Raw genomic sequence first — 24,753 nt, forward strand, 5'->3', positions numbered from 1 at the left:
AATTTTATCTACTTTTTTTTCCATCTAACCCTAAAGTCGGAGGTGTGGCACATCGTGCTAAGCGTTAGGGATACGCTCGCCACCGCATCTCTGATTACCCTTCGTGGGATCGCAGGTTCGAATCCCATGCAGGGATGATCATGTGCGAAAGGATTGCTGGACTCCTCGCCGCCATACAGGGTGGTTCACGTAACTGCTGGTCGGTTACGGCTTCCTCTACCATCAAGTCCATGCTTCCGAAAACAAATAACCGGCTAACTAATCCCATACCCGACCTGGACTGGTAACCGGACGAGAGGCTGTGGTTTGCCATATGATTAAGCCGTCTTATCGGCTTTCCTCTCCCCCGGGATAATTATGTAAATCCTATCCTAAATCAATTAAAACTATTCATATGGAAAATGTTCTAAATTGCATTACGGTACCCAAAATGTGTCACTAGCAGGGGCAGACCTGCCATTACAATCTACATGCCTTGGTTTGTGTTTTTAATTTGCTGCCGTGGTACCCCAACTAAAAAAAAAATAAAATATGTGCCCCAACTCATTGCAAATTTTTTTCTGTTTCGCGCTGTTTCCCCCTGTTTTGTGTGCTGTTTTCCTCTGTTTCGCGCTGTATTCAGTAAGAAGTAAGACCGTTTATTTTTGGAATGTCAAGGGTCAATGGGCTGTTGATTTCTGGCAATGATGTTGCATAGAAAAAATAATCAAAATACTATTTTAATAAATGAAAAAAAAAACTTCAGTAGTTGGATCTGAGAAAAAACTATAAATGTTTTACTATGCATACTTTATTTACCGGTAAGTGTTGAGTATGCTAACATGATTTCTGATTTCCTGGGCGAAGTTTCGACTTTGATTATCTGTTTTAAAAGTCTGAAATTTTGACTCCGGGGAATTTGAAGTGAACACCTTGAATCCATTATTAATAGACACATAGCAAACTCAGACAACACACCCCTAGTTTTGAGTTCAATTTTTTTAAGTTTTTTTGATTGTGGGAATAGTAAGAGTTTGATCAACCACACTTTTGTGTCATCTTGCTACCCAAAATACATCTCTTACGACAATAAGCTACTCCTGTTTGACAATAAACAGTCACATAAATATGTTGTGAGATTGTGACTGGATTTCTAAACAATGTTGAGTTTTCAGTATAGTTTGCTGACCTTTCATCGAAATCATTTTCTGTTGGTAAATACATGATTTTCTGCCTAATACTGCCAAGATTTTGTGCAGATGTAAAATTGCAGAAATGATTTTCTAAAGTCATAAATCAGTCATATCTTCTTTTATATTGTTTGTATTTCCATGATCAATATTGTTGGTTTATAATGTTTTTATATAAATTTTGTATTTCGCTAAAGACTGATAATCAATAGTGTTTAGCAGTAATTGAGAGAATCAAAAGTGAAATACCCCTGCCTTTCGTCATATAAGTAGCACAGCACATGTAAACAATACAAGGTTAAAGCAGATTTAATAATTATTCAACATAACCCTGTGTCAAAATGGCATACCTATACAACTTCAACCACACTGCAAGTTGTTCCCCCTTGTTAATAGTAGAGGATATGGTATTGTGGTTTGATTAGACTCCATTGGATCACATGTATTTATTATATCAAGACAGAACATTACTCTTCTCTTATAATGGCAAAATAAAAATTGTTCCAAATCTAACCCATTTTCTATATTACATGACCACCACCAGTGGTTTTTGTTGATTATAATTATACATTTAGATACATAATATTTTCTTAAACAATATTTTTAGGTGCAAATTCATATGTTAATAATTACAAAACATGTAAACTCGTCCAAGTTTTCTATAATTTCTGTAAAACGTCAAATTGCTAATAAATGGCATGTCATATTGGGTACCGGTATATGTGTTCTTTCCAAGTGGCAATATATCACATGTTATGTTTTGTATATAAGTTACCTAAGTGATTTTTTTGTGCAATGTCATCTGGTTGTTCTGTTGTTTTTATTGTACCAGCTCATTGCACTATTTTATATCGTTTGAATTTTTTGTTGGATCTTAAACTTAAACTAAAACAACATCAAAATTCTTTGGAACGAAAATAATATTATTTCCAGGTATCTCTCTATATGTATAGGCAGATATGTGTGAACCTATTGATATTATTTGTACGGTACCTTTTATGTGTTCTGCTGACAATTCTGCAATAGGTTGAACAAAGAATAAGTTTCTGGTAAGTTCAAGCAAGTCTGGTATATTTGTGATGGCCTGGAATATGCAGTCATACTTGGTGATTTTACGATACAAACTTCTGATGGCGAAATGTGGTTTTAATATATTTTATTTTGGATATTGATACATTAACATGTTCAATAAGGCAGTTACTGGAATTTTGAAAACATTCACAGTAGCAAATTATGGTGGTAAAACATAGAAATACCGGTATATTAAAATTAGTAAATGTTCATTTTTGTTCAGCGATTTCTTGACCGAAGAAATATGCATGGCCTATCTTTCAAACTGTTATTTTATCTACAAACTCCATAACTGAGAGTTTTAAGGTTATGTACTGTCACATCTTGACATTGACATTTATGTGACACAAATTAAGTAGTCAAAAGCTTCGCCATTGTGGTTGTGTACTTATTGCATTTCTTCTCGTTAAAGTTTAATTTTTTTGTTGTAATCATTGTTTTATGAAGCAATTAACCTAAATGAGTCCTTCCTTTTTCTTTCCAGAGGTTTATATGTGATGGACCGTAAAGTCTTCAGTTTAATTATTGTTTCTCTTTTCAAGGTATTATTATTATTAGTGGTATAATCATAAGCAGTACTTTAAATTATCGGACAAAGTCTCAGAAATGGAAGAAAAAATCAATACAGATTCCAAAGAACATGCTGTTGAAATTTTACAACAGTTAAATGAATATCGTAAAACTGGACGTCATTGTGATTTCATGATCAAAGCTGGATCTGAGGAACTTCCTGTTCATAAGAATATTGTGTCGGCAAGTTCCGATTATTTTAAAGCAATGCTATCTCATGAAAATGTTGAAACAAAATCTGGTGTCGTTGAAATAAAGGAATTTGATGAAGTTTGTGTTAAAAAATGTGTTGATTTCATTTACACTGGGGATGCTTATGTTGCCAAAGAAAAACGTGAAACGCTCATGGGTGTCGCTCACATGATGCAGCTGCAAAGACTTTGTGATAGTATCGCAATTTTTCTGGAAGATGATCTTGCTCCTAGATCGTTTTTTCAAACTAAAAAAATTGCGAACAGGTACAACTGTAAACAACTTGAGGGAAAATGCAATCAATTTGCATTGCAACGTTTTATAGAAATTGCCCAGTCTGATGAGTTTATGGATCTTGATGAAAAATTTATTTCATTTCTGATGGAATCAAAGGAAACAAAAGCAAAGGAAGAAGTGAAATGTAAGATGCTGTTAGCATGGACCAAGCATGATATAGATGAAAGAAAAGAATGCTTTCTTAGTTTGGTGATGAAATTTCAGTTGACAAAAATGTCTTTGTCATATAGACGATTTCTTGTTGCAAATGAGCCACTGATACTTGAATCTGCAAAATCTCTTCAGTCATTGACTTTGTCGGTTTTTGATAGTCATGGGGATGTCAGTGAAAAAGATGTCAATTTGACAGAGAATAAACAGCTTATTGTTTTTGACAAAACTTCTCAAAGAATGCATTCTCATGATGTTGATGATAAAACATGGACACCAATGCAAACCATAGATCAAGCAATTATACAGAATTTATATTCTGCTGTAGTGATGGAATCTTACATTTATGTAATTTGTACAAATAGCTCATTTTATAGACTTGAATATGCTGAATCAAATTCAAAGTGGGAACAAATGACAAATCCAAATCTTCAGAATGCACGTGCAGTTGCACTTGATGATTTTGTTTATGGTATTGAATATGGAAATTACTCAAGCATTATGGAAAAATATGATCCATCAAATAATAGTTGGACCAGACTAACAAACAAATCATTGATCCTAGCTTGTGAATCTTTGGTGGCTGCTGATGGAAAGGTGTTTTGTATTGCAGGACGATCTAAGCAGCAAGGTCGAGCAACAAACCAAGTTGAGATTTATGATCCTGTCACATCAACTTGGTCAATGGATAATAGATCATTGAATGAAGCAAGACGTCAAGCTTCGGCAACTGCAACAGGGGAAGGAATATATGTTATGGGAGGTTATGATAATAATATTGGTTCAACTCTCATTACTGTTGAATTTCGTTCATCTGTAACTAAAACCTGGATGATATTGAAACCAATGAAAACTGCAAGAGCACAGTTCAGTAGTTGTTTGATTGATGGGAAAGTTTATGTCATTGGTGGAAATGGAAATCCTGCAAATATAGAGGAATATGATCCTGAAACAAAAGAATGGAAAATCATTGAAACGATACAAGGAAAAAATATAATTCCATTGGTAACTGTTGCAATATCTATCTAACATCAATTACTCTCATACTTGGACAAATATAGTTCTCATATTTGTAATAAAATTAATTATCAGTCTTTTTATTTATCTCTCAAATTAAATCTTTTCGCAGAATAATGAAACTATTAAATTATTCATTAGTGTGTGGTAATATATAGAATGAATAATTCCTTTGACAAAAACTTTTATTTGATTATTTTTCTTCAATACATTTAGTCTAATAAGAACGAATTTACAGAATGTTTCAAGATATAGCTTAAATATTTTCTCTTTACAGATAGCCTATATCAATATTGATAATTCGATTGCTTGGTTAAGTGACAAGTGAAAATTGATTTCACATTGGTACTGTTGATTTATTGTTATTTTTTTATATCATTGCATTTATTGTGATAACAATTTAATCTTTAATTCATGAAAATGTATCATTTTTCAATATTCCATTCAATTTTGTAATATGTCAGATTACAGGGGCTTACCCCATATTATTTTTTGTGGTTGGTATGGTATGGGTTGTAATCATATCTTTCTCGTTAACTCACATGAAGTGTTTATGATGGGGCCTTTCTGATTTTATACATACACTGTATTTTTTAAATATTATAATTTCACTGATTTTTTGATATAACTGGTTCGAAGATATGCCTTTTTAAATTTGTTAAATATTATTCATGCTTTTTATTTTTAAAATAACTGATCAAAAAATGGTGATTTCGAAAACGAAATATTTAGGTTTATGGCCCTATTGCAGAAATTGGTTTCTGTCCATACAATATCAAATTTTTGCAAATCTATTATTACAAATGAAAGAAAATACAAAACTTTTAGGTTCAGGAGAAGTAGTGTTTTTTCAAACATGACTTAGTAATGACCATACTGCTTGCCGATCACTGTTTTCCAATGCATTATTATAATTTTGTATCTTTTTGAGGTGAGGCTCATTTCATACCATCATCTGTATAACGTCAAAACGGACTTGTTGTGGCCCTCTAGGTTGAGAACAATTATTCAACTTCTGATAATTCTATTCTGAAAATGATGATAATTTTGAGAAAATTTTATTTTCGTGAATTTCTTTGCATCTAGTGAGCCATGAAATATAATCATTAATTATTGATTTCAATTCCTGATTAACAGACAATAAGTTCTGTAATAAAGGAAATATGATTTTATTGAATATTCTTTGAGATTTTATTATTGTAGTATATTAATATTGACTACAGTAATTCACTGAACTTGATAAAATATACTGTGTTAGTGAAATTGTCATTGTTATTGCTTTATGTATATAAGGTACTCGAAGGAAATATAAATTTTCATTTTGATGCTTGTGGTCAATCTTCTGATAAATTCTTACTGGCATTATTTATGCAATTTTTCACAGCTGTAATTTGCAATATTGGTATCATAATTAGATCAGCTGAGAAAGAAATTAAATATTCTCTGATAGTCGCAAAGTTACTACCAGCCTTTATAACATGCTTGATTCGTCACTGAACAATTTCCCAAAAGATTGTTGAAGATGATTTGATGCATATTTTTGATAAAAATTTAGGCAGACAACACATGTCTTTATTGTTTGGCATTAAGTGGAATTTATATCAGGATGTGGAGTTGGCAGTTTAATGAACTCATTTTGATATTGGCTAGAAATGGCAGTAATTTTGAATGTCCTTGAGTTGGATTCAAAATAGATTAATGGCTTGGAGATTTATAAAAAAATTCTTTCATACCTAGAACACCAGTAGATTCTGGAATTGTAAGAAAGTTTAAAAAGTGGGGTAGTTTTTGATGATGTCATTGCACACAAAAACTGAGTCCTAAAGAGCCAGCAGAAATTTTTGAAATAAATGAAAGTGATAGACTTTTAGCGAAAAATACAATCTTTAACCACTGCAAATTTTGAAGCAATTCCTTCAGTAGGTAATAAGGAAAGATATTTTTTCACAACAACAACATAATAACAAAACGATCCAAATGTACACTTCATGTCCAATTAAGATCTAGATTCTAGAAGATCGGGAAATTATATTTTAATTAATATTTTTGGTGAATTTTATTGGCAAGGAATCGGTATCACACTAGGTTGTATCCAAGAGCCACGCAATCCACCACCAGATTGTTGGGTATTCCCCGTTTCACGGACTGCAGGCAGTAAGGCAGTGATTCCCAACCAGGCAGGGTGCCGCGGCACACAAGAGATTTCATTTTTGAATTTATTTCAAGTGATTCCAATTTCCAATCACTTGAATTCCACAAGAATTATCCCATGGCTCTTGCTAACAAACAGAAACGAAAAATTTGAGGAGTCGTATTTCAGGTATTTGGGTCTTGTTTTATTAATTCTAAGTTTTGCATAATGCGCGCCAACACCGTTTCGTAAAATTGAAAATGTCAAACAAGGTAACAAATTACTGTGCGAAATTTTTTTCCAAATTTGACCAAGAAATTGTTTGACTATTATTTAAACTCAAAATAATATTCAGGATTCGCGCAATGACTTTGCAGGATTTTTATTCACTATTTAATACGAAAATACAACAGACACAATAGGAAAGTAAAATCATAAGAAGGTCAACTATCGTCTTTATAAATATCCGCATTCCTGCGTCAGAAATCATAATATTGTTAGCTTAAAAGAGAGTTAATTTACAATCGGTGGGGAGGAAGATCAAACCCGGCGTAAAAAAAAAAATCAGAATATAGTTTAATTCAAATGTTCATTTTCTGGGAATGGGATCTAATCGAATTTATATGGGAACTACCGGTAATCAAAATTTAATTTGATCAATTGGCTTAAAAAATAAATTATTATAAAAAAAACATGCCGGTATGGGCGGTATCACACATGTTGGGTTTTCTATCGCCAAATTTAGCAAATTTTTTTTTTTAAAGCTCGTTCAGATGTTTGGCATCTGGATTTCTGTTTGATATTTTGGCATTTTTTATTAGTTTCTGTTATTAAAAAATCAAATAAAAATATTTGAAAATTACTTAATCCAGTAATTGTGATTATGCCATCCGGTAGTCCGAAGAGCTTTAGTTCAAGCAGTCAATATTTGGCTGACGGACAACTCGACTACACGACCAACTCACCAGAGACAACTCGACTACCTGGAGGCCTGGTGAGTTGTCCGTCTTTTGGCATTTTCTACGGTGGTGTTTTAGGTCTATAGAAATGCGTTTTTGATATTTTTAGTGCTCATATGTGGAGAAAAATACATAAATATGATCTAGAAAGCATTTTTATTTGTATATGTGGCTTATTTTGATCATGTTGTATGAATACAAATACAGTCTACAGACGAAATTGGAGTAACGTTAGCGAGGTTAGACTGTTGACTTATAGGACTGTGTTCGTTTAATTTTTTGAACTTTATTGGTATTAAATGTTTTGAATGAGCACTTTTAAATATATTAAAACCTTTATACTTCACAGTAACACTTAAATATTTATGAATGTGAGCTCAGTAGTCTATGGTTTCAGTAGTTTGAACTCGCCTACGGCAGTCGCCCGACAGGCCGTCAACTCACCAGTCGAGCAAACGCTCTGCGACGTGACGTCATCGATGCTCGAAGTGAAGACAACTCGACTACCGAGCAACGAGAGGCAAACAAGCAACCGCTCTGCGATATCGATGCTCGAGGAGACGACATTGCTTTGCAAAACGCGGACTCAAGAATTGCATAGCATTTACTTAGTGCCGACTGATATTAGTTGTAAGCCAACTCACCAATAAATTCACTCACCAATCAATTTTATTTCGGTCGCTCTGGTATAAAACAAAACAACAACAAACGAACAAACACAAAAGTGACAAAACGCAGAGGACTTGGAGGACGGACATAACTTAAAGACAAAGTTAAAAACGTGAAAATACGTGCCCGTCTTCCAAAAACAGTTGAATAACACAATAAAAATACACGATACAGAATCGATCAGAAGTATAAAGGTTTAAATATATTTAAAGTAGGAATGTTACAAAACGCGCTTTTTCGCGTCAAAAAATATACGCACCGTGTCTGCTAAGTACCGTAACGCCGTGTCAGAATACCGCTCATAAAAACGACTACCGACTGCCTGCTGTTGTTTGGAATTCCATGAAATTTTGACATAACTTAGATAAAATGCGCAACTATGATTCGGTATTTGAATTTTTTCATTAGCGCATAAATTTCCCAACATTCGGGGCTTTTAAAAATTACGCTAAAGTTATACGTACTGCAAATTAATGATATTGTCTATGGACACCAATAAAATATATATGGACGCATGTATGTCATTCCTAACTTGATACTTACCAATTTTTATGAAGTTTGTTCAATCAGAACATCGTTAATTATTACCCGCAACGAGGCACTGTCAAACTAATATGCTCAACTCCAGGGTTGATTTGAGACGATCTTCCGACGGCCTCAATGATCGTTGCCAAAATAAAATCCTAAAGTAATCTGAATTTTCTTAGATGTGACGCACATCAAAAAATTAAAGATTGATATGTGTGTTTTTATCATATTTATTAAAGTTCTTATTGAAAAAAGTCTATTCGCATACGTTTACGAAACGGTACAAATTAATTCAAGGCACGAGAAGTATGATCTTAGCACGCGTCTGTCAACGCGCATCAGTTATCGACTGAATGCCGACATTTTTCCTCGCAGCGATTTCTCTCGTTTAGCGTTTCACTAAGCGCGGTAAATCTCCTACGAGTTAAGGAATATTAAATGATAATTAATCGTTCATTAAGGTCGGATATGAAAAACGCTAAATCAGTTAATTGCCGCGTATGCGGGGACTTGCGTATTGGGAAAGTCGTTGCCGACCAGAGGTTATGTAAAGTTCAGAAACTTTCTCGTACATAATTAATTGAAAAGCAGCTAATATCGTTAAAAAGAATTTGTAAACTTTTTTGCATTAGGTTCTTCTATTCACAATAACTTTTCTTTTAAAATTTTTTTCGATTACCTCCAAAAATAGCCGAGATACATTCTGCTGTTTATCGGTCTGACATTCTCGCGGTCACAGTTTTTGAGTCGGCGCAATACAATCCTTATGGAAAAAATTGGCCTATCGGGCGGTACTTAAATGCAGATATCTCCGTTAATTCTTGACCATTTTTCGCAAACTTGGTGTTGTTTTCTTATTTTCACTTAGATCTATCCACTGGTGCAGTTTTTATTCAAATCGGATGAATTTTAATTTTTTTGTAACATACCTATTTAAAGGTGCTCATTCAAATCATTTAATACCAATAAAGTTCAAAAAATTAAACGAACACAGTCCTATAAGTCAACAGTCTAACTTCTCTAACGTTACTCCAATGTCGTCTGTAGACTGTATTTGTATTCATAAAACATGATCAAAATAAGCCACTTATACAAATAAAAATGCTTTCTAGAGCATATTTATGTATTTTTCTCCACATATGAGCACTAAAAATATCAAAAACGCATTTCTATAGACCTAAAACACCACCGTAGAAAATGACAAAAGACGGACAACTCACCAGGCCTCTAGGTAGTCGAGTTGTCACTGGTGAGTTGTCCGTGTAGTCGAGTTGTCCGCCTCCCCAATATTTGACTTCATACAGACATACCTTCGGCGGCTTCGATATTGTGATGTGTACTTATTTGATCCGGCATTGCAGCATTGCCTTTCGTTATCTGGGTATAGTTTTATTTTTATTTTATTGTAGTCATTGTTTTATGAAGCAAAGCAGCAAGGTTTGTTTGGGATGAACTATAAACTATATAACTTTTTTAAATATAGTTTTTCTATTGTTCAAGCCTAAGGTAATACTTTATCAATATTGGTAGGCTATAATCATATAACTGTATAAGCAGTTCTCTATAAAATCAAACAAAATCATCTCAGAAATGGAAGAAAAAATCAATACAGATTCTAAAGAACATGCTTTTGAAATTTTACAACAATTGAATGAATATCGTAAAACTGGACGTCATTGAGATTTCAGTTCCGATTATTTTAAAGCAATGTTACGGTATCTCATGAAAATGCGGAAACAAAATCTGGTGTCGTTGAAATAAAGGAATCCAACACCAGATATCTAGGGTATTCCCCATTTCACGGACAACAGGCAGGAAGGTGTTGTGTTGTGGGAAATACAACATGGTGCATTTTGTTTCGGCATTTTGGATATACCGGTACCGGTATGAGTATTTTTTTTATTCATCAATGAACCAGGTATATGTGTGAATGCAATATTGAAAAGACTTTATGTCATTTATTTTTGGGATCTTACTGAATAGGCTTACCATATTTCAGGGGCCCAGTGATAGTTTAAACGTTTCCCATATCATTGTGGGTAGATTATGGGCATCAAAATTAACTGTAAATCCTCTATTGGTCTTTGATTCAAATAACGGAATCGTTTAACTTATAAGAAAACTCTCACTTTGTTTCCAGCATTTTGATGATCCAACCACAGTACAGTTGGGTGTTAAATTAACACATGGTTCATACTTCATATCACAGCTATGGCATAACAATTTTCCCTCTATCTGAACTAGTGACGTGAAACGCAAATCGATGGTAAATCGGCTGCCTACGTTATGAAAAAATTGTAATAGTATTAAATAGAAAATTTATTTATGACTATCATTCCGCAAAAACGGGACATTCAAGTCTTTTGCCGGGACGGCGGAAAAACATGCTAAAACCGGGACTGTCCCGGCTAAACCGGGACGTATGGTAAGCCTATTACTGAATACCGTACAGCGCGAAACACCGCAAAGAACGCAAAACAGAGGGAAACAGCGCATGACAAAAGAAAATAGCGAGAAAGAGAAGGAAACCAGCGCAAAACAGGAGTCGCAGTTATTACCACCTCATGACGGCTCCTGCCACGAAAGAACAACAGCGCCTCTCGCCATGGTTTTATGGCACTATTTCCGGTATATTTACAAGGTTATGTAGCGGATTCTTGGTCGCCATGCGAAATTTTATCTACTTTTTTTTTTTATCTTACCCTAACCCTAAAGCCAAATCAATTAAAACTGTATCCATATGGAAAATGTTCTAAATTGTGTTACCCAAAATGTGTCACCAGCAGGGGCAGACCTGCCATTACAGCCTACATGCCTTGATTTGTGTTTTTAATTTGCTGCCGTGGTACCCCAACTCAAGAAAAAATAAATATGTGCCCCAACTCATTGCAAATTTTTTTTCTGCTTTGCGCTGTTTCCCTCTGTTTTGCGCTGTATTCAGTAAGTAGTAAGGCCGTTTATTTTGGGAATGTCAATGGGCTGTTGATTTCCGGTAATGGTGTTGCAATTACCCATTTGGGAAATTCAGTAAAATATGATGAAATAGTTGAAAGTAGAATTAATATGTGTTCAATTTTCAAATGTTAACTGATAGAAATTTTGAATTTATTGAAAACAAGTGAAAGAAAGTATTTATTATTGTATGAACACATGGATGATCTTATACATAGATCAATCATGATGTGACATTTTTTTATGCAACACCAGCTTTGATGAATATATGGGAGGATTCAAATGTCCAAATTTATGCATCATTTTGATTTAATTCATAGATAAATAGTGAATAGGAAAATCCCAAAACACCCACTTTGTTGTCTGATTTTCTATCTAAATTAACTAAAGTTATCAAATATTGGTAAATATATATAAACTGTGTGCAAAAATTGGATGACAACTGTATGATAATATGGATTAACTTATTCTCAATTGACATATATTGTATTATATATGATACAAAACTCCGGTGATGGTATGGTTTTATATTTTAATTGTTACATATATTGTTTGAACTTGTGGGGAATGTTAACTTGTGCTATCGATTGGGTTTCTACAAGACCAACTACTTTTCCGTTTTCTATGCTTTTGCGCGGGTGGATCTGTATGCATATAATGCAAGGATGCTGTAGGGAGAGTGAAGATAACTATCCTGAGTAATTCAATAAATAGTCTTGCTGCACACTAATGTGTTGTTTGAAATTATGAAAGTGTTCCGTTTGGCATTGGAATTTATTTGGTGAGAAAAAAAAAGTCATAGTCAAGTTGATTGTTTCCAACTGGTAATATATTCAACAGATACAAATGCAAAAAACATGCGAAAGAGTAAAGAATATAATTTTACTGGCAGATTGGGAAGAGAAGTCGCGGGGAGATTTGAGGGTGGGCCTGTTATCCAACTAAACCTAATTGAACTTATGATCATCTGTAGTGGGCTGAACATTGGAAGACTGGAGAAAAAAGATGATAGAGAACAGGTTTAGACAGGCTAATGAGTAATGACTGGATGAATTCCATTAAACATTATTAGTTGTTTAACATGCCCATATAGAATATGATACCAGTACTCAAATATGAAATAACAGAATTAGAATGAAACATATACTATCATAAGCTAGCATTTGGATAGGCGCATTATACTGCAATATATATGAATAAATTGATAATAAAACTATGTTGGAGTGTCAGTTCAGGTTTTTAGGCTTCGAAACATCTCGAGAACAAACCAAATTGAACTATTATTATTACATGATACCGGTACTCACATTGTACATTCCACAAGAGAATTGTATTTTCAGACATATAGACTGGATAGGTGTATTTGATGTTCTTGGTACAGCAACGTTTATCTGTTCTGTTGCCAATTCAACAGTTGGTTGAACAATTCTAAGTTTTTCTGTTTTGCTCAGTTCGAGCAATTCTGGTATATTTAAGATGGTCTGGATCATGCAGTTGTACTTGGTGATAAAAAATTTTTTTTTGCAATATTGAGGTTCATTTTTGATTGACTGTAATGTCTAATTAATTACCGTATCTTTGAATTAATTATTTTTTTCCATTGTTTAAGTCCTTTTCAATAAATTAGTAGTATCATAAAATTCTTTATAAAATCAAACCAAGGCATCTCAAAAATGGAAGAAAAAATCAACACAGATTCTAAAGAACATGCTGTTGAAATTTTACAACAATTAAATGAATATCGTAAAACTGGTCGTCATTGTGATTTCATGATCAAAGCTGGATCTGAGGAACTTCCTGTTCATAAGAATATTGTGTCCGCAAGTTCCGATTATTTTAAAGCAATGTTATCTCATGAGAATGTTGAAACAAAATCTGGTGTCGTTGAAATAAAGGAATTTGATGGAGTTTGTGTTAAAAAATGCGTTGATTTCATTTACACTGGGGATGCTTACGTTGCCAAAGAAAAACGTGAAACACTTATGGGTGTCGCTCACATGATGCAGCTGCAGAGACTTTGTGATAGTATCGCAATTTTTCTGGAAGATGATCTTGATCCTAGATCGTTTTTTCAAACTAAAAATATTGCGAATAGGTACAACTGTAAACAACTTGAGGAAAAATGCAATCAGTTTGGATTGCAACGTTTTAAAGAAATTGTCCAGTCTGATGAGTTTATGGAACTTGATGAAAAATTTATTTCATTTCTGATGGAATCAAAGGAAACAAAAGCAAAGGAAGAAGTGAAATGTAAGATGTTGTTAGCATGGACCAAACATGATATTGATGAAAGAAAAGAATGTTTTCTTAGTTTGTTAATGAAATTTCAGTTGACAAAAATGACTTTGTCATATAGAAGATTTCTCGTTGAAAATGAACCTTTACTATATAGGTCATTTGAGTCACTCCGATTGCTAACCATATCCATCCTAGACAGTACTGGGAATTCCAGTTCGAAAGACATAAATTGGGGAGAGAATAAACAGCTTGTTGTTTTTGACAAAACTTCTCAAAGAATGCATTCTCATGATGTTGATGATAAAACATGGACACCAATGCAAACCATAGATCAAGCAATTATACAGAATACATTATATTCTGCTGTAGTGATGGAAACTTATATTTATGTCATTTGTATGAATGGATCGTTTTATAGACTTGAATATGCTGAATCAAATGCAAAGTGGGAACAAATGACAAATACTGAGCTTCAGTATGCACGTGCAGTTGCACTTGATGGTTTTGTTTATGGTATTGAATATCAGAATTACTCAAACATTATGGAAAGATATGATCCATCAAATAACAAATGGTCCAGACTTACGAACAAATCATTGATTCTGGCTTGGGAAGCTTTGGTGGCTGCTGATGGAAAGGTGTTTTGTATTGCAGGAAGAAATCAAGGTCAACAAGGTCAACCAACTAACAAAGTTGAGATTTATGATCCTGTCACATCAACTTGGTCAATGGATAATAAATCATTGAATGAAGCAAGAGATTGTGCTTTTGCAACTTCAACAGAGGAAGGAATATATGTTATGGGAGGTTATGATCTTAATCAAAGATCAACTCTCATTAATGTTGAATTTCGTTCATCTGTAACTAAAACCTGGATGATGTTGAAACCAATGAAAAATGCAAGAGCAGGGGCATTCAGTAGTTGTGTGATTGATGAGAAAGTTTATGTCATTGGTGGAAATGGAAATCCTGCAAATATAGAGGCATATGATCCCGAAACAAAAGAATGGAAAATCATTGAAACAATACCAGGAAAAAATATTTTTCCAAGAGCAACAGTTGCAATATCAATATAACATTGAAAGCTTATATTCCTGGACATACATGGCTCTCATATGCTTATTGAAAATCCCTGTCAACATTTCTAATTTTTTCCCAAATTTTTATCATAAAATGATGAGGGCTGGAAACCTAATTTTTGTGCATCATAATACTCAACTAAATAATTTAAATTTATCAAATATTCATTTATTTCATTATCTCATGTTCTAGTATTATGTTATACCGGTAGTTAGGTTAGGAATGAATGTATGATTTAATATTAAGTTCATTGAATTTTTTCATTTTTTCATCTATCTTATTGATAATTTGACAGCCTGATGCTAAACATTACCTGATTTTATTAAGAAGTTGTTATTCAAATCTTGTTAATGGTTTCTAATTTTCCCTCATTTATTATATTATTGAATTGTTAATGATCAAGATTTTACTTTAGTATTCTTCGACATTTTCTATTTTTTCATTCAATTTTGTGACATGCCACAATGGGGCTTTGACCAATTTCAATTTTTATTTATGAATCATGGTTTAATAACTTGAAATTCTTTTATTCACAATGCCTAAATTGTTTTGAAAAATTTCATTTGATCTTAGTTTAACACAACAATTCAAGTTTTTCAATTGTTGCTCAGAATGAGTTAATATTAAATAATCATTTGCTTTAGTGATAATCACTGTATTTTTTTGAAATATTAATTTTGTTTCCACTGCTTTTCTGATATAATCAATTACGGTACCTAATATGCTCTTTTTTAAAATAGGTTTATTAATATCTATGCTTTTTATTCATGAGATAACTGTTCTATAGATTCGACATTATGAATTGTCATATTCAGGCTAGTTGCGATAAATCTATTATTACATGGTCCCCATTGTACAAATAAAAGAAAATACAAAACATTTGGGTTTAGGAGGAGTAGTGTTTTTTCAAACATGCCTTAGCCATGACCTTCTGCTGATCACTGTTGTCCAATGCATTATTGGTATTTTGTATCTTTTTGAGGTGAGGCTCATTTCATACCATCATCTGTATAACGTCATAACAAACTTGTTGTGGCCTTCTAGGCTGAGAACAATCATTCAACTTCTGATATTTCTATTCTGAAAATGATGATGATTTTGAGAAATTTTTATTTTCAAGAATTTCGTGGCAACTAATGAGCCATGAAATATCATTATTATTTATTGATTTCAATTCCTGATTAACAGACAAGTTCTGTAATAAAAGAATGGTTGAATATGGTTTTATTGAATATCCTTGAAAATTTTATTATTGTAGTATATTCATATTGACTAATTCGCTGAACTTGATAAAATATCTGTGTCAGTGAAATTGTCATTGTTATTGCTTTATGTAATATATAAGATACTAGAAGGAAATATAAATTTTCATTTTGATGCTCGTAGTTAATCTTCTGACAAATTCTTACTGGTATTATTTATGCAATTTTTCACAGCTGTAATTTGCAATATTGATATCATAATTAGATCAGCTGAGAAAGAAATTAAATATTCTCTGATGGTCACGAAGTTCCTACCAGTCTTTATAACATGCTTGTGTCTTCACTCGACAATTTCCCACAAGATTGTTGAAGATGATTTGATGCATATTTTTGATAAAGATCTACACAGACAACACATGTCATTATTGTTTGGCTAAAAGTGGAATTGATATCAGGCTGTGGAGTTGGCAGTTTAGTAAACTCATTTTGATATTGGCTAAAAACCACTATTTTAAATGTCCTCGAGTTGGATTCAAAATAGATCAATGGCTTAAAGTTTTATAAAAAGTTTTTCATACCTAGAACACCAGTAGATTCTGGAATTGTGGGACAGTTTAAGAAGTGGAGTAGTTTTTTCTTTTGATGTCGTCGCACACAAAAACTGAATACTTAAAAGCCAACAGAATTTTTTAAAATATGTGAAAGTCATAGACTTTTAGCAAAAAATACAATCTTAACCCAATGGAAATTTTAAAACAATTCCTCCAGTAGGTAATGAGGAAAGATATTTTTTCACAACAACAACAACATAATAACAAAACGATCCATATGTACACTTCATATCCAATTGGAATCTAGAAGATCGGGAAATCATATTTTAATTAATATTTTTGGTGATCTGTTATTGTCGAGCAATCGTGATCACACTGGATGGTATCCAAGAGTCATCCAATCCAACACCAAATAGTTAGGGTATTTCCCGTTTCACGGACAACAGGCAGGAAGGTGTTGTGTTGTGGGAAATACAACACCGTGCATTTTGTTTCGGCATTCTGGATATACCGGTATAAGTTTATTTTTATTCATCAATGAACTAGGTATATGTGTGAATGCAATATTGAAGAGACTTTATGTCATTAATTTTTGGGTTCTTACTACTTACTGAATACCGTACAGCGCAAAACAGAGGGAAACAGCTCATAACAGAGGAAAATAGCGCAAAACAGAAGGAAACCAGCGCAAAACAGGAGACGCAGTTATTACCACCTCATGACGGCTCCTGTCACGAAAGAACAACGGTGCCTCTCGCCATGGTTTTATGGTGCTATTACCGGTATTTTTACAAGGTTATGTAGCATTGTTCGGATCTGGTATAGTTTAGTACCACATGCACTTCTAGTTGGCCTGGCTCAACAATTTTTGCATATGTTAATCCTAATCCCCACCTGACTACGTCATCAGAAAATTACATCATTTGGACGTCACAGTGGCGTAATAAGACCCACCAAAGTATGAGGATGGTCGTCCAAATCGCGCAGACGATCACCCGAAATCGAGCAAGCTAGTTCTCTCGTTTTTTCGTCACAACGATCACCATAGGAGAGGGATCGTCGGCGTTAGCGAGTTCGTTATCGCAGCAGATGGCGCAGATGCCATTTCGGGCGATTGTAAATATACTTTGGCAAGCCATATTACGTGACGGTGACGTCCTAGTGACGTTATTTTTGGATGGCATAGTCAGGTGGGGATTAGGAATAATATATGCAAAATTCGTTATGCTACACCCACTGGAAGTACTTGTGGTACTAAACTATACTAGACCCGCGGATTCTAGGTCATCATGCGAAATTTTATCTACTTTTTTATTATCTAACCCTAAAGCTAAATCAATTAAAACTGTATCCATATGGAAAATGTTCTAAATTGCATTACCCAAAATGTGTCACTAGCAGGGGCAGACCTGCCATTGCAACCTACATGCCTTGGTTTGTGTTTTTAATTTGCTGTCGTAGTAACCAACTAAAAAAATGAATAAATATGTGCCCCAATTCATTGCAAATTTTTTTTCTGTTTTGCGCTGTTTCCCCCTGTGTTCTCCTCTGTTTCGCGCTGTATTCAGTAAGTAGGAAGACCGTTTATTTTTGGAATGTCAATGGGCTGTTGCATAGAAAATAATAAAAATACTATTTTAGCAAATGAATCACAAAAGTACGCGAAAAATCAACAATTCGGGAATATCGAAATGATGAAATAGTTAAAAGTAGGAGTACTATGCGTTCAATTTTCAAATGTTAACTGATAGAAATTTTAAATTTATTGAAAACAAGTGAAAGAAAGGATTTATTATTGTATGAACACATGGATGATCTCATACATAGATCAATCATGATGTGACATTGTTTTATGCAACACCAGCTTTGATGAATATATGGGAAGATTCAAATGTCCAAATTTATGCATCATTTTGATTTAATTCATAGATAGATAGTGAATAGAAAAATCCCAAAACACCTACTTTGTTGTCTGATTTTCTATCTAAATTAACCAAATTGATCAATTAGTGCTAAATATATATAAAATGTGTGCACGAATTGGATGACAACTGCATGATAATATGGATTAACTTATTTTCAATTGACATATATTGTATTAAATATGATACAAAACTCCGGTGATGGTATGGTTTTATATTTTAATTGTTACATATATTATTTGAACTTGTGGGGAATGTTAACTTGTGCTATCGATTGGGTTTCTACAAGATCACCTACTTTTCCGTTTTCTATGCTTTTGCGTCGGTGGATCCGTATGCATATAATGCGAGGATGCTGTAGCGAGAGTGAAGATAACTATCCTGAGTAATTCAATAAATGGTCTTGCTGCACACTAATGTGTTTGAGATTATGAAAGTGTTCCGTTTGGCATTGGAATTTATTTGGTAAGAAAAATAAAAGAAGGTGTTGTGTTTGTGGGAAATATTTGAGATATTGAGAATATTGAGTCAAGTGATAGATAGTGAATAGAAAATGCTAAAACACCCACTTTGGATGTTTTCTGTCTAATTTCTATGCAAAAATTAATTAGGGGTAATATATATAAAATGTGTGCACAAATCAGATGACATCTCCATGATAATATGGATTAACTCATTTGTTACATATATTGTTTGAAATGATAAAACTGTTTAATTTGGGGCAACTTATACTAATTGGACACTAAGATCTCTATACGAAATAGAGGTAAGATTGGGCCAAAAATTCTGGCCCGGCCCAAGCCCGACTAATTAACTGGATTTGCAAACCCGAAAGTAACTATTTTATTCAGTTCATCGAATTGTCATTGCAAGAGTTGATGAGGCAACTTCTGTTTTTTTGCAAACCACGGTCTCTCGTGGCCAAAACACGGCCGAAACGCCTCATTTAAAAAGAGTCATCGATAGAGAAGCCCGACCCCAACGTGAGGATTGACATTTCAGGCCTGATCAGGCTGGAATTTTGGGTTGACTCAGGCTTCAGATCTTAGCTTCAATATGAAAATTCAGTTTGGCATTGGAATTTATTTAGCAAGAAAAAAAAAGTCATAGTCAAGTTGATTTTTTCCAACCAGTAATATATTCAACAGATACAAATGCGAAAAACATGCGAAAGAGTAAAGAATATAATTTTACTGGGAACTGAAATGACTGGGAAATGAAGTCGCGAGAGATTTGATGGTGGGCCTGTTATCCAACTAAACCTAATTGAAATTAGGTATGATCATCTGTAGTGGGCTCGACATTGGAAGACTGGAGAAAAAAGATGATAGAGAACAGGTTTAGACAGGCTAATGAGTAATGACGGGATGAATTCCATTAAACATTAGTTGTTTAACATGCCCATACAGAATATGATACCAGTACTCAAATATGAAACATATACTGTCATAAGCTAGCATTTGGATAGGCGCATTATACTGCAATATATATGAATAAATAGATGTTGGAGTGTCAGTTCAGGTTTATAGGCTTCGAAACATCTCGAGAACAAACCAAATTGAACTATTATTATTACATGATACCGGTACTTGCATTGTACATTCCACAAGAGAATTGTTTTTTCAGACATATAGACTTGATAGGTGTATTTGATGTTCTTGGTACAGCAACGTTTATCTGTCCTGTTGCCAATTTAACAGTTGGTTGAACAAATTTTAAGTTTTTCTGTTTTGCTCAGTTCAAGCAATTCTGGTATATTTAAGATGGTCTGGATCATGCAGTTGTACTTTGTGATGAAAACTTTTTTTTGTAAAATTGAGGTTTACTTTTCATTGACTGTAATGTCTAATTAATTACCGTATCTTTGAATTAATTATTTTTTTCTATTGTTTAAGGTCTTTTCAATAATATTAGTAGTATCATAAAATTCTATATAAAATCAAACCAAGGCATCTCAAAAATGGAAGAAAAAATCAATACAGATTCTAAAGAACATGCTTTTGAAATTTTACAACAATTAAATGAATATCGTAAAACTCGACGTCATTGTGATTTCATGATCAAAGCTGGATCTGAGGAACTTCCTGTTCATAGGAATATTGTGTCGGCAAGTTCCGATTATTTTAAAGCAATGTTATCTCATGAAAATGTTGAAACAAAATCTGGTGTCGTTGTAATAAAGGAATTTGATGAAGTTTGTGTTAAAAAATGTGTTGATTTCATTTACACTGGGGATGCTTATGTTGCCAAAGAAAAACGTGAAACACTCATGGGTGTCGCTCACATGATGCAGCTGCAAAGACTTTGTGATAGTATCGCAATTTTTCTGGAAGATGATCTTGATCCTAGATCGTTTTTTCAAACTAAAAAAATTGCGAATAGATACAACTGTGAACAACTTGAGGAAAAATGCAATCAATTCGCATTGCAGCGTTTTATAGAAATTGCCCAGTCAGATGAGTTTATGGATCTTGATGAAAAATTTATTTCATTTCTGATGGAATCAAATGAAACAAAAGCAAAGGAAGAAGGGAAATGTAAGATGTTGTTAGCATGGACCAAACATGATATTGATGAAAGAAAGGAATGTTTTCTTAGTTTGGTGATGAAATTTCAGTTGACAAAAATGACTTTGTCATATAGAAGATTTCTTGTTGAAAATGAACCATTGTTATTTGAATCTATGCAGTCTATCCAGTCACTGACTTTGTCAATATTAGACAGTCATGGGGATATCAGCTCAAAAGATTTTAATTTAACAAAGAATAAACAGCTTGTTGTTTTTGATCAAACTTCTCAAAGAATGCATTCTATTGATGTTATTGATAAAACATGGACTCCAATGCAAACCATAGATCAAGCAATTATAAAGAATTTATATTCTGCTGTAATGATGGAACCTTACATTTATGTGATTTGTACAAATAAATTATTTTATAGACTTGAATATGCTGAATCAAATGCAAAGTGGGAACAAATGGCAAATACAAATCTTCAGTATGCTTGTGTAGTTGCACTTGATGGTTTTGTTTATGGTATTGAGTATGGAGGGCGCCCAAACATTATGGAAAGATATGATCCATCAAATAATAGATGGACCAGACTAACAAACAAATCATTGATTCTATATGGAGAATCTTTGGTGGCTGCTGATGGAAAGGTGTTTTGTATTGCAGGACATTCTGATCAACAACATCGAGCAACAAACCAAGTTGAGATTTATGATCCTGTCACATCAACTTGGTCAATGGATAATAGATCATTGAATGAAGCAAGATATCGTGCTTCTGCAACTGTCACAGAGGAAGGAATATATGTTATGGGAGGTTGTAATGTTAATGGAACATCAACTCTCACTACTGTTGAATTTCGTTCATCTGTAACTAAAACCTGGATGATGTTGAAACCAATGAAAAATGCAAGATTTAACTTCAGTAGTTGTGTGATTGATGGGAAAGTTTATGTCATTGGTGGAAATGGAAATTCTGCAAATATAGAGGAATATGATCCCGAAATAAAAGAATGGAAAATCATTGAAACAATACAAGGAAAAAATATTTTTCCAAGAGCAACAGTTGCAATATCTATATAACATTGAAAGCTCATATTCCTGGACATACATGGCTCTCATATGCTTATTAAAAAATTCCTGTCAACATTTCTAATTTTTTTCTAAATTTTTATCATAAAATGATGAGGGCTAGAAACCTAATTTTCGTGCATCATAATACTCAGCTAAATAATTTAAATTTATCAAACATTTATTTATTTATCTATCTTATGTTCTAGTATTAAGTTATAGTTAGCTTAAGAATGAATGTATGATTTAATATCAAGTTTATTGAATTTTTTCATACATTTATCTAACACTATTGATAATTTGACAGCCTGATGCTAAACATTACTTGATTTTATTAAGAAGTTGTTATTCGAATCTTATTAACGGTTTCTTATTTTCCCTAATTTATTATATTATTGAACTGTTAATGATCAAGATTTTAATTTGGTATTCTTCGACATTTTCTATTTTTTCATTATTTCATTCAATTTTGTGACATGCCACAATGGGACGTTGACCAATTTCAATTTTTATTTATGAATCATGGTTTAATAATTTGAAATTCTTTTATTCACAATGCCTAAATTGTTTTGAAAAATTTCATTTGATCTTAGTTTAACACAACAATTCAAGTTTTTCAATTGTTGCTGAGAATGGGTTAATATTAAATAATCATTTGCTTTAGTGATAATCACTGTATTTTTTTGAAATATTAATTTTGTTTCCACTGCTTTTCTGATATAATCAATTACGGTACCTAATATGCTCTTTTTTAAAATAGGTTTATTAATATCTATGCTTTTTATTCATGAGATAACTGTTCTATAGATTCGACATTATGAATCGTCATATTCAGGCTAGTTGCGATAAATCTATTATGACATGGCCCCCGTTGTACAAATAAAAGAAAATACAAAACTTTTGGGTTTAGGAGGAGTAGTGTTTATTCAAACATGCCTTAGCCATGACCTTCTGCTGCTCACTGTTGTCCAATGCATTATTGGTATTTTGTATCTTTTTGAGATGAGGCTCATTTCATACCATCATCTGTATAACGTCATAACAAACTTGTTGTGGCCTTCTAGGCTGAGAACAATTATTCAACTTCTGATATTTCTATTCTGAAAATGATGATGATTTTGAGAAATTTTCATTTTCAAGAATTTCTTGGCAACTAATGAGCCATGAAATATTATTAATATTTATTGATTTCAATTTCTGATTAACAGACAATAAGTTCTGTAATAAAAGAATGGTTGAATATGGTTTTATTGAATATTCTTGAAAATTTTATTATTGTAGTATATTCATATTGACTAATTCACTGAACTTGATAAAATATACTGTATCAGTGAAATTGTCATTGTTATTGCTTTATGTACCTATATATAAGGTACTCGAAGGAAATATAAATTTTCATTTTGATGCTCGTAGTTAATATTCTGACAAATTCTTACTGGTATTATTTATGCAATTTTTCACAGCTGTAATTTGCAATATTAATATCATAATTAGATCAGCTGAAAAAGAAATTAAATATTTTCTGATGGTCGCGAAGTTCCTGCTTGTCTTCATAACATGCTTGATTTATCACTCGGCAATTTCCCAAAAGATTGTTGAAGATGATTTGATGCCTACTTTTGATAAAGATCTACACAGACAACACATGTCATTATTGTTTGGCAAAAAGTGGAATTGATATCAGGCTGTGAAGTTGGCAGTTTAATAAACTCATTTTGATATTGGCTAAAAACCACTATTTTAAATGTCCTCGAGTTGGATTCAAAATATATTTTTAGTTTAAAGTTTTATAAAAAGTTTTTCATACCTAGAACACCAGTAGATTCTGGAATTGTGAGAAAGTTTAAAAAGTGGAGTAGTTTTTTATCTTGATGTCGTCGCACACAAAAACTGAATACCAAAAAGCCAACAGAATTTTTAAAATAAGTGAAAGTCATAGACTTTTAGCAAAAAATACAATCTTTACCCAATGGAAATTTTAAAACAATTCCTCCAGTAGGTAATGAGGAAAGATATTTTTTCACAACAACAACAACATAATAACAAAACGATCCATATGTACACTTCATATCCAATTAGAATCTAGAAGATCGGAAAATTATATTTTAATTAATATTTTTGATGATCTGTCATTGTCGAGCAATCGTGATCACATTGGATGGTATCCAAGAGTCACTCAATCCAACTCCAGATAGTTAGGTTATTCCCCGTTTCACGGACAACAGGCAGGAAGGTGTGTTGTGGGAAATACAACACGGTGCATTTTGTTTCGACATTCTGGACATACCGGTATAAGTTTATTTTTATTCACCAATGAACCAGGTATATGTGTGAATGCAATATTGAAGAGACTTCATGATGTCATTAATTTTTGGGGTCAGCGCGAAACACCGCAAAACAGAGGGAAACAGCGCATAACAGAGGAAAATAGTAGAAGTATAAGTTTATTTCGACTCCATAATCAGCAATAGACGA

At 33.0% G+C, this 24,753-nt stretch overlaps 3 protein-coding genes across 3 annotated transcripts; all 3 read left to right on the forward strand.

Annotated features, from left to right (window-relative positions):
- Positions 1-670: 670 nt before the first annotated feature.
- On the forward strand, positions 671-5,785 carry LOC144422213 (kelch-like protein 38). The gene has a single exon (XM_078112161.1). It carries the CDS (start codon positions 2,847-2,849, stop codon positions 4,476-4,478), a length of 1,632 nt encoding a protein of 543 aa, XP_077968287.1. The 5' UTR covers positions 671-2,846; the 3' UTR covers positions 4,479-5,785.
- Positions 5,786-13,687: 7,902 nt separating this feature from the next.
- Positions 13,688-15,019, forward strand: LOC144424345 (kelch-like protein 6). Its single transcript, XM_078113549.1, has one exon. The coding sequence runs from the start codon at positions 13,688-13,690 to the stop codon at positions 15,017-15,019; it is 1,332 nt and encodes a 443-aa protein (XP_077969675.1).
- A 5,913-nt stretch (positions 15,020-20,932) lies between these two features.
- Positions 20,933-23,741, forward strand: LOC120325509 (kelch-like protein 23). Its single transcript, XM_078114877.1, has one exon. It carries the CDS (start codon positions 20,968-20,970, stop codon positions 22,288-22,290), a length of 1,323 nt encoding a protein of 440 aa, XP_077971003.1. The 5' UTR covers positions 20,933-20,967; the 3' UTR covers positions 22,291-23,741.
- Positions 23,742-24,753: the final 1,012 nt, after the last annotated feature.

This window comes from Styela clava, chromosome 1, assembly GCF_964204865.1.
Source record: "Styela clava chromosome 1, kaStyClav1.hap1.2, whole genome shotgun sequence".
In the NCBI taxonomy this organism is placed as follows: Eukaryota; Metazoa; Chordata; class Ascidiacea; order Stolidobranchia; family Styelidae; genus Styela; species Styela clava.

Excerpts from the sequence above, each read along its gene's own strand:
- LOC144422213 (XM_078112161.1), top strand. The coding sequence starts at position 2,847 with ATGGAAGAAAAAATCAATACAGATTCCAAAGAACATGCTGTTGAAATT.
- LOC144424345 (XM_078113549.1), top strand. The coding sequence starts at position 13,688 with ATGGGTGTCGCTCACATGATGCAGCTGCAGAGACTTTGTGATAGTATC.
- LOC120325509 (XM_078114877.1), top strand. The coding sequence starts at position 20,968 with ATGGGTGTCGCTCACATGATGCAGCTGCAAAGACTTTGTGATAGTATC.